Source organism: Sebastes umbrosus, chromosome 1 (assembly GCF_015220745.1).
Source record: "Sebastes umbrosus isolate fSebUmb1 chromosome 1, fSebUmb1.pri, whole genome shotgun sequence".
Classification (NCBI taxonomy): domain Eukaryota; kingdom Metazoa; phylum Chordata; class Actinopteri; order Perciformes; family Sebastidae; genus Sebastes; species Sebastes umbrosus.
Window position 1 is genome coordinate 24,696,624 of NC_051269.1, and position 19,696 is coordinate 24,716,319.

The 19,696-nt window shown below is 39.6% G+C and overlaps 1 protein-coding gene across 3 annotated transcripts in view; it reads left to right on the forward strand.

Moving 5' to 3' along the window:
* Positions 1-19,696, forward strand: part of LOC119485726 (metabotropic glutamate receptor 7) — a 334,706-nt gene that overhangs the window by 112,252 nt on the left and 202,758 nt on the right. For all 3 annotated transcript variants that reach the window (XM_037765486.1, XM_037765478.1, XM_037765494.1), the window contains exon 2: positions 2,232-2,448. In XM_037765486.1, the coding sequence (XP_037621414.1) occupies positions 2,232-2,448 (217 nt within the window). The remainder of the gene's footprint in view (positions 1-2,231; positions 2,449-19,696) is intronic.

Below are 19,696 nucleotides of genomic sequence, written 5' to 3' on the forward strand. Positions count from 1 at the left end.
CCGTCTGTAATACACTGTGGATTGACAGGAATGTGTCTAAGTGTTTAACCTTCCACAGAGAAAGAGCAACATTCTTCTGCATGCGTCAAACTTTCAACCCATACATAATGTGAGCGTGAGTGCATCTCCCAACAGATCAAAGGCTAATTGGAAGAAATCTCTAGTGGGGGGATTTGCAACTTTAAGAGTTTCTCAGAGAATTTCCTGAGGGATGGAATTTAATTTTGACTGGCCATTAGTGAACACTTTGATGGACAGAGATCAAATAATCCCTGACCTCTCACACATTTTGTGTAATTACCATTACCATTACCAACACATTCACTCTTTGCTGTGTCAAACTAATCTTCCAGCAAACGGAGGAAATCTGCTCTCATCTCCCACATTTATTATCAGCTTCTTACATATATTAGCACTGGCTCTGAGAAAAAGTTAATTCTTACCTGAACCAAAACTCAATTCCAGTTAAATCATTTAAGCTGCAGCTCCATGTTTTAAAGACCCATCTGTTTATCAGCCAACTTTCAAACAAAGTTTCTCTCTCAAATTTACTGTTTTCCTTATTTCTAAACCTTCAGGTTTCAGTCATTTGAAAACAGTTCAGTTTAGCTGGATAATGCTGTAGTGCTAGAATTAATTAATTTACTCAATAGTCTCCATACCTTGTTTTATTCCATCTTCTTGTCTGTACCTGTCAGTCACAGTGCTGCTCAAGTAGCAGAAATATATAAAAAAAATCTATATTTCAGTCCTTTAATTCTTGCTGTGGTCAACATTGTGACAGGATGGTGCCTGATATAAATGCTAGCTTTTTTCCCTAGCCTTTTTTGTTTTTCAATCTTCACTCATCCAGAGAAGATTTACTAAGCAACAACATCCTACCTCACATATATTAGGGCTGTCAAAGTTAACGCGATAACAACGCATTAACGCAATCGATATTTTGGAGGTTGTAGCGGGTGCAGTTTTAAAGTTACAGCGAAGATACTGGCATCATCCCGAAGGAGGTAAAATAACGCCCCAAAGTTATTCTAAATTTTGGCGAGGAAAAACTGTCATGGCCCTTTTCAAAGGGGTCCCTTGACCTCCGACCTCAAAATATGTGAATAAGAATTGGAGTTATGGGTACCCACGTGTCACATATTTTTTATGCCAAAGGCACAACCTGTAAGGTTTTCTGGACAATATCTGTCATTGTTTTATGTTGTTAATGGATTTCCGATATATTCCGAAATATATAGCTAAATTTGCATAAAGCAGCATATTTGCCGCTATAGTATTAAATACTTGACCATTCTATCTTTGTGGTACATTTTGAACAGATAAAAAAATGTGTGATTGATTTGCGAATAATCTCGAGAATCTTGAAATATTTTAATCGATTGACAGCCCAAATATATATATTGCAGTATTCTAAGTAGGATATGACGTTGTATAATAAAAACTGGAAAAAATGTAATTTGTCAATCGTGGATCAGCTCAGAAATTTTACTATACCTGGCAGTCCCTCTTATCTTATTTTGACCGACTGACAGTGCTTCCCTATGATTGAAACCACTTGTATTTTATTGTAGTATATTCTTTAATTTGAATTGGACGGAGTGTATTTGTGCAGTCTAATAGACTGATAGCATATGAGATGCATTTCTCTCCATCAGCAAAAATGTATGACATCATGAAGTTTGAATTATGCAAACAAAAATGACTACTAAGAGTCAATTTGTCCATTTGTATATGGTGCTTTGTACTTGATGTCACTGAGCCTGGTATTATGAGACGACTGAATGCATCTTGTTTGAAGCATTGAGTATTTGATGTAAAGTTGATCAGCCTATTTTATTTCTAGTTTGGGATTTATACTAAAATTATTATTACTGTCAATGTCTACTCTACTTATTATTATTTATTTTATTTGAATTAATTATTTTTTATCTTATTTTGTTTTGTTTCTTCTTTATTTTGATTTAACTTTGTTTTTTGTTCTTAATCCTTTTTGTATCAGCAATAGGTGAGGGTTGGTTGGGAGAGGGCTTTGGAGGGACAATCATTTACAGTTGTGCTTTATTTGTATGTTTCTGTACACCTGATATTATTTTCAATAATTATCATTGGAAAAAAAAGACAGTACTCTAACATTACAGTACTCTCCGAATCCCCCACAGGAACAGACTGATCCATCACGCTTCCACCGTCCTAACTCCTCATCCTCTTTCTCCCCTCTCTCCCCCCAGATCCCTCAGATCAGCTATGCATCCACTGCCCCAGAGCTAAGTGACGACCGGCGCTACGACTTCTTCTCTCGGGTGGTCCCTCCGGACAGTTTCCAGGCCCAGGCGATGGTGGACATCGTCAAGGCCATGGGCTGGAACTACGTCTCCACGGTGGCCTCGGAGGGCAGCTATGGGGAGAAGGGGGTGGACGCCTTCATGCAGCTCTCCAGGGAAGCAGGTAGGACTGGTGATGAGCCGTGACTTTCTGTATCAATCAATGGAAGAGTCTCTTTTATAATTTGTTTACCAGGTTTATATCTGAGTGGCATTTTGCTGCACTATCAATGGAAGAGCTCAGAATTTCCCATCGGGGGACGCAGCTGTCTTGAGTTTGTCTGAGGAGAGGCCACAGTGCTAAACCCCTTTATTAACATGATGGAGTGCAAATTGTTTAAAAGACTGAAGTCTGACACCCTCTCACAACTAAAGACAATGTGTCCAGCAGCGTAACAAAGTTGCGATTGGCCCCGGTGCAAATTTTTTTCTTTGGCCCTTGCTCCAAACACAAGCTCACGTTCATGCGCACACACACACATAAACACACAACCACTCCAGACAATTGCTATGCCGCCATGGAGCGGCTCACCCTGCAACTCCCATACTGCAAACCAGCCTTAGATCAGCACCACAGACAGCAGCCAGAGCGCCAATATATGAGACGTAACATTTACAGTGTTATAGATTTAAATCCCTGATCCCACTCCATAATACGGCACGCCGTTTTGAGCTGAACGTTTATCAGACGCCTAGCTGTTGGTATTTATTCTTGTCGCTCGCCTTGAAATTGCCACAATGGACCAGGAGCGGCTGATTGGTGAAGTTGAAATGAGGAGTTATTTATACAACACCTCCTCATTTCACTACCAAAACCCAAATAAGGTGGCAGGTGGCTGGAGGGAGATCGCCAAAGAGCTGAAAGTTCCCTACTGCTGTTGGCTATATTGTATGTCATTTCCAGTAAATATCACACTATTAAATGTGTTTTCTGTTTAAAACGAACAAACAAAGGAAGATAAGTTATTCCGTCTCCAGTCTGATCTCGAGAGCACAGCTGATAGGTAGCCCATGTGGTTTGTTTACGTGACGTAACAGAAGTGCATATAACGGATTCAGTGTGGACACGGTGTAGGAAGGCAATTTTTGGGCCCCTGACAGCTTCTGTGCCCCGGTGTTGATATTTACGCCACTGAATGCGTCTTAAGTCACAGAGTTTTGGTCACAGACTATAAGATTTTGCAAAGACTGGCGATTTGCAGGCTCACTATTAATAAGACAAGATTCCTTTTGAGATGATTTCCATCCTGCTCCTGGTGGAAATTTAAAAAAAATTGTTGAAAAAGTTCCTCCATGCTTACTTTCTACCCCGTTTGCTGCTTCCTGTTTGGCGCTGGAGAGAGCGCACCTATTGGTTGCTGACAATGTGTGCGTCATTGAACTTACGATATATTAAAGTTGTTTGATTTTATTGGAATTTTGAGACAAGAAAAAGACTTAAGACAGTTTGGACTGAGTTTTATGACCACCTTACACTAGACGATCAAGATCACGGGAGAGCGCCGCAACTCTAGCAGAACTCTCGTGATTTTATTCCGACATTGGAAATATATCTGCGACAGTGAAATCACTTAAAAAGTCGTTTGGTGTAAGGTCGGCATAACTTGAAATGATTGTCCTGGTCTTTACGCCCCCAAAACTCAGAAACATGTTTTTCTTAATGTAAAAGTAAAATATGTGCATATATACCTATAAATAAACATAAAGCAGATCAGATATAAATCGTTGAGTCACAGAAGCTTGAAAGGAATTAATTAGAGTATACAGTGGTGTTGATTGCTCCCCGAATAATCTCAGTGACATTTAGAGCAATTTGATGACTCTTCACATCTCACCAGTTAGGATGTGTCCTGACATTTATGTGCTGCAGTTTTTAGAGGATTATTAAAGGACACAGCGCTGCCAGGGTGCACAGAGGGCGCCCAGAAATCTTTTAACTGTGCGAACACCAAACAGTTGGCCAATATTTCCGCATGGATAAGTCCTTGATCATTGATCTGTGGCGGGTTTTGAACCTTGATTTGATAAAATGAATTGCACAGCAGACGTTCTCAGTGTCACCCCAAGCAGTGTTCACACTCTTTATCCTTCAACAAGTTCTGTTTGAAATGATATTTAGGAAATGATATTTGGCCTTAACCTCTGGCTGTATTCTTGTTTGTAAAGGTAACTCGAAAGGCACTCACAGACTGCAGACATCTGCCAAGGCTCTTAAAATAATGCCTGTATCCGTACTGTGATTCGGATCCCCTCCAAAATGAAATGAGTTCTTACTTGACCCATGGTACACTCTTCCTTCAAGTTTTACCTAAATTGGGCCATAATCCTGCTGACAGACAGACAAACAAACCCGATCGAAAACATAACCTCCTTGACGGAGGTAATGAGCAGATAAATCAATAACCAGACTATCACCTGTAAGAAAGTTATTCATGCATTCAAAAGATGGAAAAAAGCAAGAGAAAAATAGACCATGTATGGGAGTTATATAATCAAATTTTAAAGTTTAAGTGCAAATTGTTACTTTTGCAACAAGTACATTAATTTACTTGTTAAATTAAAGTTGATACAAAACTTTCAATAAGTGGTGTGTTACAATTTCTCCTTGATTGAAGTGTATTTTTAAGTATCTATATTGACTGCAGACATGCCATTTACCCCCATTTCATGTTTGGAACACGTCATACATTCCTTAATGTAGACGACTGAGCATATCTGCTACAGTTACATATCATATATTGCTGGATTCAGCACAGTCACACCATTCCAGCAAACCCTGATTGGTGATATTGAGACAATCACAGCCAAAGCTGCCCAAAAAGTAAATTAATATATTCATCATATACTTTCATATTTGATATTTCCACTTATTATACTTATGTGTTTGTAGTATTGTATTTCCTCAATGCATCAATATATTCACATTCTGTTTCTTTACACATGTATAGTAACCCCCTGGCCACTATCACACTACATTTGGGATCAATCGGAGATTGCATTATGAAATGACATGAGTTTTGGTGTATCATCTCCCATTCAGCCTGGCTTTATTTCGCATTTCTTTTATTTATGGGGTGTGTCACAATATCTGTCAATTTAACCGCATTTTCTGTAAAATATTTTTATACAATAATCCATTTCATAATAAGGAGACCTAAGAGAATATGAAAAACATTGTTGTGCTTTGTTCTATCTCAAGATTTTGGGTGTCTTTCCACTAGCCTATTATTGTGAGAGCACACAATAACAAAGACAACTTTACAAACAGCCACTTAGTGTTGATGCAAATATGAACAGAAAATGTTTGCAAACTTTTGTAAGGATAATTGCAGAATTAATTATTTTTTGTTTTATCAGTGTGGGTTCCCAATATCAGGGCAGTGAAGGGAGAAAGTGGTTTCCTTTAAGCTGTATTATTTGATTGGCTATATCGTTCTATGTTATAAATCAAATTTGATGTTCTTCTATTCACTCAAGAAGGCAGTATATTTTTGGCATCATTGGGCAAAAATTCCACAATAACTTTTCAGCATTTTGTAATTCAAGTGTTCTGAGGGAAAACTAGACTTCTGCACCTCCTCTTGGCTCTGTAATTTCCTCCTCAGGTTTTAAAAAATATAGCCTGTGATGGGAGACTTTGGCCAATCACAGATCATTTCAGAGAGAGATCGTTCCTATTGGTTGTTTTGTTTGTTTGCATATGCGTGTGTATGTCCCTTTAGATGGTGAAAGCAAGCCTCCAGGAAGAGCGCCGGGCTTTGAAGCAAGTTTTCGTAGTGGCCAAACTGCGGAACAACAACTTCCGTCATGTGATGCCATTGGACCCAAAAATACTTTTTCCCATAGACTTACACTGGGAAAGAGACGTCTGTAACTCAGAGGATAATATTTTTAGGTAAATCAACTTCCCAGTATGAACACTTGAATAGCCCTTATTTAAATAATTAGGACCTAAAAGTTGTAAAATGCACTAAAAGCCAAATCCAGAGTTATTTCCCTTCCTCCGTTCATGTGAATGAGACCCAGAACGAGGCTGGAGTGAGGGCTGGGAGGCAGAGTTAAAGGAAACGCTACTGCGCCTGCTCTATGGGCCCAATGGATGCAAATGATTCGCCGGAAGATCCGGCAGTCATGCCATTTTGGCTTCATGCGCCACTGCGCAACTCTCATAGGAATGAACGGGAGCCCACTTCCAACACTGTAGCCATTTCTCTTTATACATCCATGGGTTAAAGCCTGATTCTGTGGCGGAATATCCTGCAGGAAAAGTTGGCATACAGGTTACTCTGCATCCCTCTCCACAAAGTATTTGTCCACAGTTAAATCATCATCGCTGGTGTTACTGGATCCTTATTAACTCACATGCCATTAAGATAGCCTCTTAAAAGTTTAACATCATTGGGTTTTTACAAAGCGTTGGAGATTCATTACCTGCAGCAGCCGACTGACAGTGAGCCCGGACTGGACCTCTAACTTTCAGCTACTTTTAGCCTGAGGATGTCTTGTGAATATGAACTCCTGATTTTGAAACAATGGAAAAGACATATATTTTTTTCTCTACATGCACAAATACAGCTGCATGCATACAGCACGTCAAAGTGGCCACGTCTCGAAAGGAACAAAAGGACATCACACACAGTATAAAGGGACAGTAGAGGCCATACTGTTGACAGTAGACCAAACATCCAGTCACCGTACTGTGTCCCTGCAGGCAGTGTGACATAACACATGGTTATATGGTTACAATTCTGCAGCGTCCAGTAGTACAGGCCACTATCAGGCAGTAAGGAACAGGCTGAGATCACAAAACTAATGTTAAATCCATGAGAACTGCATTATTAAGAGAGTCTGGTCATTGAGCAGGTCTTGTAATTGCTCCTAAATCCCCTTATTCCTGATGCTATCAATCGTTCTACGCCTTCTTAGTTGACTATCCAGCTGATAAATATCTGATAAAAGAGCTCTCTGTGTGTGTGCGTGTGTGAAATGTAGTCAGGTCTTTCTGGGTTATCTACAGATTTGTGAGTAATCCACCATGTATTGATTGCGGGAGGTTCCTTCTATCAGTCGACAGACACACATCCACACGTTAACTCTTGCACACACACCAACATGCAGAGCCGGTAATATAATTAGACGCGTTCATTTCCAGCGGGGCGTTGAAGATAGGAGCCTGCACACACTGGTACGCACCCACACACACACACACACACTGGCGGTAATGCAGGGAGGACACATCCAGAGTGATTAGTCAGGTGGTAGGAGACTGATTAGCAGGGAAAGAGTTTCTCTCTTATCTAAAGTTTTCTCAGGCTTCTCTCACAACTTCTCTTCGTCTCTGCTGTCGACTCTAAACTAGCTGGATCCTGCAACAGCAGAGCCTCAAGTAAAAACAAAGTGTCAGTGCAAACCCACGGTACATGCACTGTGATGACAAACAGGAATTTCATATTTAGGTTGCCATTAGGGCTGTCAATCGATTAAAATATTTAATCGCAGTTAATTTGCTTGATTGTTCATATCGCGATTATGTGTAAATTAATTACACATGATCTATCTGTTCATAATGCATCCTAAAGGGAGATTTGTCATGTATGTAATACTCTTATCAACATGGAAGTGGACAAATATGATGCTAAATGTATGGATGTATTTATTATTGGAAATCAATTAACAACACAAAACAATGTCAAATATTGTCCAGGTACTGCATTTAGCATAAAACATATGCTCAAATCATAACATGGCAAACTCAGCACTTTATATATATATATATATATATACAGTATATACGGCATATGGCATATACTGTATATATATATATATATATATATATTTATATATATATATATATATATATTGCATATGGCATATATATATATATATATAATAATGTGTGCAACTGATAAAATAACATAAATCATAGCATTACTAATAATTCATATTATAATTATAAGAAAGTTGCCTGAAGTTTTTATTGCAGAAGAAAAGAGAATCTATATTTTCAAAAACTGTTCTTTTATTTAGATAGAATGTGTTCCAAAACCAATAAATAATATAATAAAAGTATACGAGACATCGGAGAAGATGCGTTCTACTTTTAGTGGCGACATTTTATAGCCGATATATACACCCACTTTATGAAACCTCTTTTTCTCCAGTGCTAGAAATATTGACAGGTTGACATGGAAGTACCATTTTCACGCCAGTCTGTTGTTTTATGTGAAGGCTAAAGCCCTGAAGATTTCATCTTCGCAGACCGGGTGTGAGATAAAAACGAGCTCATGAAGCACAGGAGTCGATACTCGCCCTAGTTAGGATGGAAGTATATGCTGAACTGTCTTGTTGATGTAAGTAAGTACTCCATAAGCTTGCCCATAGATTTAATTAAAAATAAATGAGTACACAAATAAAGCCAATTTCAGTAGGAGCCACAAATTCTAACTGGATTTCTTGTCCCAACATCCACCTTAGTCGGGCCGAAAGTTGTTCGTTAAATCTCTGAGTTTGGACTCATTTAACCAAACATGTCTCAACTGTCAGACCTTGGCTTTAAGTGCAAAGCATTTACCAAGATAAAAGTTCAGATCAGTTTGTGTTTGTTCGTGAAATAAAAGCTAAACTGCACACATGGGGAAGAATTTGTGGAGTCTCAGAGAGGCTTTCTGATCAGGGGTTATTATTCTGCAGCTTCCAGAATACAGACGCATTTCAAAAGACCCTCAGGAACCTGCCCTTAGTATCTCTGAATCAGCAGGATTGTGAAGAAAACTGCTGTGAGATATTTGCTTTTCATTCCTTCAGAGGTTGAGAATGCTGACTGGGTAACTGGGCCCCTGAATACCATTTGAACTGAGTACTGGCAGCAGATAGCAGGAGGGAATAACGTCTCCCAGCTATTTACCATGTGAAGCATTAGAGTGAACACTAACAATCACATGAGGGGTGAAAGACTACCTGCCGCTACTGTTTGGTTTGAAAAGAAACTGTTTTCATTGTTAGGTTTCTTACATGAGCAATACTGCCATTGTCAGCATTATTTATATCATCAATCATACATCTCACAATAGGCTGCAATATCACAGTGTCGACAAATCTGTCGTGATATCTGAACGTTGAGCTTAAAATCTTTGCAATTTCCTGTAAAAAACTAAAGCTACTCAAATAAATCTTTTGAATATAGCCAAAGAGTCAACATATAGACTGAGTTGCTACTAGTGGTTTGACTTTGCATCTTGTAGTGACTCTGAGGATACATGTGCAACCCGTTCTCAATCAGACCTCGTCAAATACCGTTGATTGGGCAGCGCCCCTCGGCATCGGAAACCAAAGTATCATTGAAAGTGAGTCACGTGAGTCATTAGTATCGCCAGTCCTGTGAGTCGTTAGTCCCGTGAGTCGGTAGTCCTGTGAGTCGTTAGTCCTGTGAGTTGTTAGTATCGCCAGTCCCGTGAGTCACGTAAAGGAAAATAAATCGCCAGTCCCGTGAGTCGTTCGTATTGCCAGTCCTGTGAGTTGTTAGTATCGCCAGTTCCGTGAGTAACGTGAGTCGCTAGTCACGTTAGTTGCTAGTATCGTTTGAGTTTGTAGTCACATGAGTCGTTAGTCATGTGAGTCATTAGTATCACTAGTCCCATGAGTTATGTGAGTTGGTAGTCACGTGAGTCGTTAGTCACGTGAGTTGCTAGTAAGCTTTTGATATATGCAGTTGATATTTATGTGAGTCATTAGTATCGTCAGTCAAGTGAGTCACATGGGTCGCTATTCACGTGAGTCACATGAGTCGTTAGTATTGTCAGTCACGTGAGTCATGTGAGTCATTAGTCATGTAAGTGGTTAGTATCATCGTTCCATGAATCGCTAGTCAGTGAAGTTAACATCAACCACGACTGTTTCCTTACCCTACCTAAGTGGTTGTGTTGCCTAAACCTAACTTCCTGTGAAAACAGATGTTTATTTTGAAAGGACACTATCCATGTAACGACCGTGTATTGACATGCTGTCCCCGGTCCGTCCAAAAGTAACACAAAAGCGGTACCCCGTGCGTCGGTCTCCGATGCCGAGGGGCACTGACCAAGCGGCGGTATTGGATGAGTTGGAAATGTGTTGACATGAGAGACTTTAACATTGGTTAAACCCCACCCTCAATTTCAAATTGTTTTTGTCTGTATATCCACGTTTTTAACACGGAATATATCTGTAAATGAGTGTTGGCCTATAGAGGAGATTGCTAATGTTACTGGAATATAAGAAGAAACAAATCACAGTCACTCATAAATAAAGGCTCTTTCTTAGTTTATTATGGGCAAACAAACAAGCGTGTTTCAGCTAGGTGATTTGTTTCTTCTAATCTTACTACTACCTGGCATCCGATACAAGATTTGGAGATGTGCTCGCTGCTACTTTCTATTTTAACTGGAATATAAGAACTAACCAAAAAGTACATATTGATAGTGCAACATAAGGTAATATGAATGGATTTTGTCACTTCTATAACGTTGCAAAGGAGTCAGGTAGGTGTTGGCTACAATTTGAGCCCCATGTTTTAGCCTATATTTGTTTACATTTAGTCCAACTGTCACCATTAAAAGTATGCTGAATGATCTATAAGCAGCTCCTGTTTGCAGTGTAGCCATGGATGTACAGACAACTATCACTGGATTACAATGATACTGAAAAAAACTTTTCTCAGAAATCTAGAACAAAGAAGCTCCTTAGAATTGCAGAACTTGCCTGAGTGTATTTATTTATTTACGATGGACATCAGATGATCAATGATATTCTTGGAAAGGATAAGTCGCACTGAATCAGAAGAAATACATAAATCTGAAACACGTGATTCTGTAAAAGTTGAATGTCGGCCAGACAGCATAGCACCGTCGGCCCAGTGTAGGCAGACGGCTCGGTCTTTAGTGCTCCCTGCTCGGTAGCCCATCAGCATGCTGCTCAGAGGATTAATGGAGATGAATAGAAGGGAAATTAATTTCATGGAGCAGAGGCTTGTGGATTTTGGGTCCATTCCAAGTGTCAGTTTGTTGTTGGAGCAGCTGATAACAGCACACAGAACAGAGAAGACGTCTAGTCCTCTGTTAGCCATTTTTTGAAACTTGCCCGCACTGCATAAAATGAGCTGTTGTGACATTCTACTTCTATCATAAATTATCAAAGTGTTTTCATAATTTGTTTTAAAACTGGACCAAACTTCATTGAAAAACTAAAGATTTTTACATTATAACATTATAACCTGAGGGTGGGTGCTATGCTTCCGCGACGGTTATCAGCTGTAACCGTGGTATGCAACACATTCTCACTCCCAACTCGTCAAATACCGCCACTTGGTCAGTGACCACATACGGGGTACCCCTCTTGTGTTACTTTTGGATGAGCCGGGGACGGCGTGTCAATATACGCTCGTTACATGCATAGTGCCCTTTCAAAATAAACTTCTGTTTTCACAGGAAGTTAGGTTTAGGCAACACAACCAATTAATTAGGGTTAGGAAATGGTCATGGTTGACGTTAACTTCACTGACTCACAGGGGTTTATGATACCGACAAGTCACGTGACTAAAGACTGACGTGACAAAATAAGTCAACGTTACTTTTAGTTTCACACGACACATGAACACTGGTGTCCTGGTTGAAAATCTTGTGTTTGTTTGATCCATCCACCACCCCTCTTCACCGCCCTCAGTGGAGTCTCTTGCATGCTCTCTCTCACTTGCTCCAACCGTTGAATAACGCGGCAGGTGGGTTTACATTGGAGTTAGCTGAAAGCCTGATTCGTCGCATACTGTTGCTAAAGGGTGCCTCCATGCATCGGGTTCCGATGCCGATGGGCGCTTACCAAATTGCGGTATTTGACGAGTTGGGAGTGAGACTGGTTTGCCGTATGAGAGCAGTGCAGAGTATCGGCAGTGAGCGAGCCAGTGGGGCACGCTCACATGCACGTATATTCCTTAAAAGGCACACATGCCAGGGATGTCAACAAAGCAAGGAGAAGCTCTGATTATAACACAAACAGAGGGAGAGTGACTTCATTCTCTGCTCAGGTAGACATTACTTCTCTATATCTTTACATAGACAAGAGTTGTTTGCTGCTATATTAATGCTCTGAATATCAAATTTAGCACCTTCAAGAAGTGACACATCACAGTGTTATGTACAAATCTTCAGTGAAGTTCCGCTGCAGTGATGTTGGCTTGTTTACTGCCTCCTACAAACCACATTTGTCGACATGGACATCAGTAGCGTGCTGTTCGGACTCCTTTGGTTTTGTTTCCATGGTGGCTCCATAACTTCTCATCTCTGCAGCTGTTTGCCTCTTCATCTTCCTTCCATCTTCGTTTCAAACAACCATCCCCCTCAGTGTGTTTATTTATAAATTCATTAGTCTGGAGGAATATTAGAAGCAACACACCAGTTAATGCAGCGCATAATTAGCCTATTTGATTACCTTAGAATCCCGGATGGCATGCATGAGACATTTATTAGCCTCTTCTGCTCCCGTAAACACAGAGTGGTGACACATACTTATCACTATAGTAGGAGCTGCAGGGTGTGTGTGTGTGGGAGGGTTTGAGTGGGTGGGGATGTAAAGAAGGATACTAAAAAAGGAAAGAGAGGTGGTTTCACTTTACTTCATCAGACCATGGTGTGTTACTCCGGGAGTGATCGCCAGTCTGAAACGATTCAGGGAGAGATCAGTCAACGAGAGGAAACATATGGCATTGGTGTTCAGTAATACAGTTCATCGTTGCACAGCCTGTACTAATGTTTCCTCAGATTATCTCAGTACAGCGCGGCTGCCATTCATCAAAATAACTTGTCTGCTTCCCTCTAAATATTCCATTTTGTAAAATAAATCCATCCCTTCTTTTTCTGTCTTCCACACAGCTCAGTCATGATCACCGAACAGCAATGAGCAACACCGACTGATCCCTTTTCATGCTGCGCTCTTGTTTCAAACGCATACGCAAATATTCCAGATTTCATTCTGAGTAATTTCAAAATAAGCGTTTCAAAGAGGAGGTTGGCGGCGTCCCGCGGGCTGCGGTATTGAGTCGAAGCAGCATCAATATTTCAAGGTGGAGTCTTCGTGGGAACTGTCGTCATTGTGTAAAATTCGAGGAGGTTGCTGCTTTTGATGCACATCAGCTCAATATCAGGTCGACATCAAGGACTTTGAAAGAGAAAAGAGGCAGGAAAGGGAAGACAGATCAAGTTGTTTGTACTGGAGTGTACATGTGTGTTTAGTGGTTAGTTTAGCCCAATACAAATCTGCATCTTCCCTACTTCCTGGTTCACAATTACATGGATTACATACAAATTAACATTGTGCTGACCATCACGAAAAAAAATATGAAATTGTATCTATGTGCACGAATCAATACATTGAATTTCGTGACTATTTCATGAACTGATTTGTGACTGGGCTGATATAGTACAAAGTACTTTTACACCAGCATCCCATAGTCTACATGGGAGCTAGTTATAGCAGTTACCAGGTTATGAAACCGTCTTGTCAGTCACTCCATCAAAGTGCAACTCACTGCTTTAATGACTAGCACCGCGGGAGGCTGCCGACAGAGCGTCAGCCAAGTCCCAGGTCATTAAGAGGAAGGTGTAGTCTCGCTCAGTGACTCATCTGCTCAGCCACTGTGATTCGTGACTCGTCTGATTTTAGCTCTCGCTGAACAACAGCAAACCAAGAAGCCGAGCAGCACGATGTTGGATCTCATTACTGCCTTTAAAAGTTTGAATAGTTTCAATTCCAATTAAATCCAGTCCAAGTCCTTGAAGAAGTTCTGCACTTCCTGTATGTCTTGCGTCCTACAGTTAGTCTGACTGAACGCGGTGATGGGCTTCAGTGACTGAACTGCTCTTTGCAGCGCTGAGTTTCTCTAGTTTGGCTGTGGAGCACGACCTACTGAAATATCCTGTTGTTGTAACATTCATATTACAGCTGGTAGACTGATACATTCACACAGACTTAGACAGTTTATCCAAAATGGCTTCTAACCAACAGCTACGTCGTTTGTAACAGTGTAGTGTTATTATGGTAAGGATGGCCTCTAAGGCGAACAGCGTTAACACGGTTTTGCATTCGGCGGCTAACGTTCCCGCAGTCTTGGAAAGGGAGGAGTTAGCTGAGGGGTACTCAGTTGGTTGCAATCTGCAACCATAGCGCTAGATGCTGCCAAATCCTACAGACTGTACCTTTAAATCTTCACACATTTTGATGCTCAGCTTCCAGTTTCTTTCACCAATGATTTCTTCTATTCTTATTCAACTGTTGCTCAGAGGGATCTTTGTCTTTCTGCCCTTTCAATTATCAGTCTGGTTGAACCATTGGACAGCGTTTTGTTCTCCATGTACAAAACAAACCCTTCACACTAAATAACATGTATTTGTAAAGAGGACTTTCTACAACCTCAAAGCATGAAAGATCAGTCAGACATATAGAGTAGTCCTCTCAGACATCTGCGGTAAAACGAGTGACAACTTTGGTTTTGTTGTGACATTTAAAACTGTACTCACTACAGATGTGTTAATCAATAAATGCACCATTAAACATGTTGTAGATTTATGAGTAATAGTGATGACTATATTACTATATACTACTACTATATATATACTGATGACTCAAAAGCTCTGTCTCTGAATCTCGGAGTGCATCTCTTATGTTTGTGCCACATAATTCACTCTGGATGGTTGTGGGCCAAAGTGAAGGAGAAGCTCTTCCACAATCGCTCTGCATCCGTCGCGACTCTAGGCCAAAGAGGAAAGATAAGTGCAAGACAACATCCTTTCAAATCAGCCTGTAGGCCTTCCTTCAGATAAGCTAAGGAGCTTAAAATGGGAGTCAAAAGACTGGAACTGGGATAAAGTAAGCTAATACAGCACTTTTCACAGCAACAACATTTCCTGTTTTGCAATGTGTAGTACACACTTTCCTGTAAAACCACATCAGAAGCTGGTGTGAGCAATTTAAAATGCCGCGAAGCAGCAGCATATCTTCTAAGTGGTGGTGGTTTGTTTCAGGACAACAATCGAGACACTGATGTCATGTCCTCCATACTTATGGGCAGAGGTGGGAGCAAGTCACTCATGTGCACATCACAAGTCTTAACCTCAGGTCTCAAGCAAGTCCCAAGTTACTGTGGTGAGAATCAAGCAAGTCCAGTTGAATCCCTGCTATAAGTCCAACAAGACAAGTCAAGTCATATGAATTTTTGTCTACCCTAATTGAACCCATCCCAAAGTAAATGCTGACCGCCCCAATTATAAAATGACTGTTTTTCTACTATAATAGTATTTCAGCAATTAAAAGTGATGCGCGGCATGAATGAAACACAATGGAAATGATTAAATTGTAAATTTCATTAAAATATTTGTTACATAATCCTATACATATTCATTGATTTGTTCATATCTCTTGCACTCACTTCAGAAATCAACAGGGTTTTCTTTTTTTATCCTAATATCTGTCAACTTTGCGTTACTGTTTTTATCTTAACATTTGTAAACACTGTTGGTTTGTGCACATGAAAGAAAGAGACACACAGAAAGAGAAAGAGAGCACATTTGGACATTGTTTCCAACTGTTCTGTTCTGTGATATGCTTTGTCAGTTGAGCCGCCAGTGAAACCAGAAAATGTAAAATTCCACCACGCTTCAGGATGCCATTGTAACTGCCTGACAGCAGCGGTTCATCTCCTTGCTGTGTGTGCGCGTGTTTAGTTTAGTTTATTAGGATTCCCATTAGCTGACGCCATGATGCCAGCTAGTCTTCCTGGGGTCCGACAAAGAAATCACAAACAATTTTATACATTATATACATTCAAACAACAGTGTCACATACAAAAATCAGGAAACATTTCAATTTAAAGGTCCACAAATGTCATGGTAATTAGGTGATAATAAGCAAGTAACCTGTCTGAAATTTCTTTGGAATTACTGCCAAATTACCCCAATATTTACCTCAAGATTTATCCAAAATGTCTTTGTTATAAACACGATTTAATAATTATATTCCGTTATTTCCCAATAGCTGGTAATTTATTTAATACATATCCAGGAAAAGAATACAAAGTTAATTTATATGCTTTATGTCCATGTCTGCTGGTAAAAGATGATGTTTATCAAATAACATATTGGAAATTTCTTAAAAAACTCCCTGAATCATTTCATCAGCTACCAGGTTACATTTGTGTCGACAATAAGTCACACGAAGGTGAGATTTGTGTCTGATCAGAAGTTTCTTAGTTTTTCTTCTATTAGTTTTAGTTTTTTATCTGTTCAAAATGTACCTCACAGGGAGATTTGTCAAGTATTTGATACTCTCACAAAACAATAACAGATATTTTCCAGAAACCCTCACAGGTACTGTTTAGCATAACAGGTTTAGCAGGTTTAGCATAAAAAATATGCTCAAATCATAACATGGCAAACTGCAGCCCAACAGGCAACAACAGCTGTCAGTGTGTCAGTGTGCTGACTTGACTATGACTTGCCCCAAACTCCATGTGATTATCATGAAGGGGAGACTCGTGGGTACTCATAGAACCCATTTTCATTCACATATCTTGAGGTCAGAGGTCAAGGGACCCCTTTGAAAATGGCCAAAATTTTGCCTCGGTTTGGAGTGTGATTTAACCTCCTTCAAGACAAGCTAGTATGACATACCAATGATAGTACCAATGGATTCCTTAGGTTTTCTAATTTCATATGATGTCAGCATCTTCACACTAGCTTTAAAACTGAGCTCAGTACAACCTCCGAAAGATTGATTGCATTAATGCGTTAAAGAAATTATTGGCGTTAAAACAAATTTGCGAACGCGTTTTAACAGCTCTAAAAAATGCTAATATTTAGTACATAATAGTCAAGTCCTTTCGAGTCATGCCTCAAGTCTAAGTCAACTCTCAAGTCCTCAAATTTGCGACTGGAGTGTGACTCGAGTCCCCCATCGCTGCTTATAGGACAACAAAAAGTCCAAGATTAAGTATTTCCCCACCAGAATTGTATTCCTTGAAGTTTGGATTTGGTTTTGAAGCAGCATTTTCATCTTCATGTTTGGAAAAAAATACAGAAATCACAATTGATTAGTTAAAAGGTAGATTTTTTGGTGAATTGGGGAAACTTAGACTCAGTATTTCTAAATCCCTGCCTATACTCCTGCTCTGTATTGTACATAGATGTTCTCATTAAAACTTGGTGATTCCAAAAAAGACCCAGAGATATGTACAAGCTGAGAATAACCTCATTTATCAGTTCATATGCTACAGTGACAATGCAGTCATAACATCACATATTAGTCTATCCATCACCCTGACATACACACACACACTAGACACACACACACACAACACACTGTTTTGCTTGTACATTACCTCCTTTATCCAAAATGTATTTTCTACTCAGGATAATTTGTGAGCTGGCGTGATCAGACCGAGCCTAATAAATGATTTAGTTGTTTTCAGGAAAAGTTTTCACAGCTTTGGTTACTGTGAAAACAAGTGGAAAATTATGATTCTCATTGCAAATTAAGTTAAAGTGTGAAACTGCAGGAGACGGCTCGAGTGGTGCTGCACTGATCCATCGGCTGCTCCCCGCGGGTCGGAGGAGTTGCACTGATTTCACACACTGATTTCAACATTTGGATGCCGTTCCACATGAAGTAATACAAGCACATGTTTGCCACTAAGAGACTCAGTAATTGGACAAGGACCATGAACTAACAAGAAAAATAAAAAATAACCCACACTGCTATCTGTGATATATTCACTGTATATACTATATATACATTATAGACTGGAATAATTTGTATTCCTGTTTAAGATTTGACTAATTTGTTGCTGCATTAAAAAGGTTTAGCGTACACTTTATTTGTAATTCCTGTAATTTTCAAAGCCTTTCAAGAAGTTGCTGGTTTGATGCATTATTATTTAAATAATAAATAAACAATCTATGAAACTATCTATGTATTTATTTGTTACATTTTGTTTTAAAAAGTTAGTAAAGCAGTTTAAGTCAAGCCTGATGTTGCTTTACACATAAAATAATTATCCCATTCACTTCCACACATACAGATTATTAATTAAACACTGGTATCGGGTCGGTACTCAGTATTCCCAGGTATCGCTATCGGTATCAGGACTGAAAAAGTCAGATTGTTGCATCCCTAGATTTTGAAGCTGATTTACGCCATTGGATTTAGTTGAAAGCCCGGTTCGGCACTCATCAAACAACGGTATTTGATGAGGTGGGAGTGAGAAAAGGTTGACTTTGTCACAATACACATCAGAGATAATAATATCCTCAGAAAGTGTAAGCCACAGTGAATCTAAATATACAGTATTAGTATAATGTCTGTGATTTAAAATTTGACTGAGTTAAGACTCCTAGTAGGAGAGAGATTTTTGCGCGAATTGCAGCAATCGTGTGTCTCTTAAAGGAATACTTCAACCAAAAAATTACCATTCGATGTCAATTACTCACCATATCTTACCTTGAATTCCTGAATTCCATGTCTCCACAGTGTCTGCGCTGGCGAACAACTCACAAGCGCGTCTGTGCAAGCAAGAAACGGTAGTGGCAGAAGTGTTTTAAATAGTACGATTTTGGCGAAAATGCATGTTTGTGAAGTAGTGAGCATACAATTAGATAAACAAGACGTGGAATATACTGCAGGAGTTGTGTGAGAGTTTGTAAATGGATGTTTGATATAGTTTTGCTGTTGTTAAACCTGGACCCAATTTACATAAATTCATGAAGGGTTAACTCTGTTTTCTGGATACTTTGTTCCCCGTGGAGGCGTGCGAGAAAAACTTGCATGCCTCCACCACATGTTCTTTCTTGAATTCAAGGTAACATGCGGTGAGTAATTGATATATAAATAGTCATTTTATGGGTGAAATATTCCTTTAATTGCCTGCCTGAGCTGTGTGTCTCAGCCATTGCTGCTGCTCCAGCAATTACTGAAAAACTCAGACTGAGAAGTGGACGTAGTCATCGTGACATCACCCATTGGTTTCTGGACTGCTGTTTTGAAGCCTCAAGTTCGGCATTTTGGCTGTCGCCATGTTTAGACTTCTTTACAACCAGACTTCTTTTTGCAACCAGAGGAGTCGCCCCCTGCTTATTATTAGAAAGAATGCAGGTTTAAGGCACTTCAGTATTGGATTCACTTTTCAGACCCTGGAGTTGCCCAGGGGAAAAACTAAATATTAACTTCCTGTTGATTCTAAAACAATAGTGACAAAGTGATTTTTTTTTTTTTATTGTCATATAATCAAGTCAAACTTTAAGAAGATTATTTTGCATTCAAAATGAACCACATGTCTGTGAGCCAAACTGTATTTGGTGGGA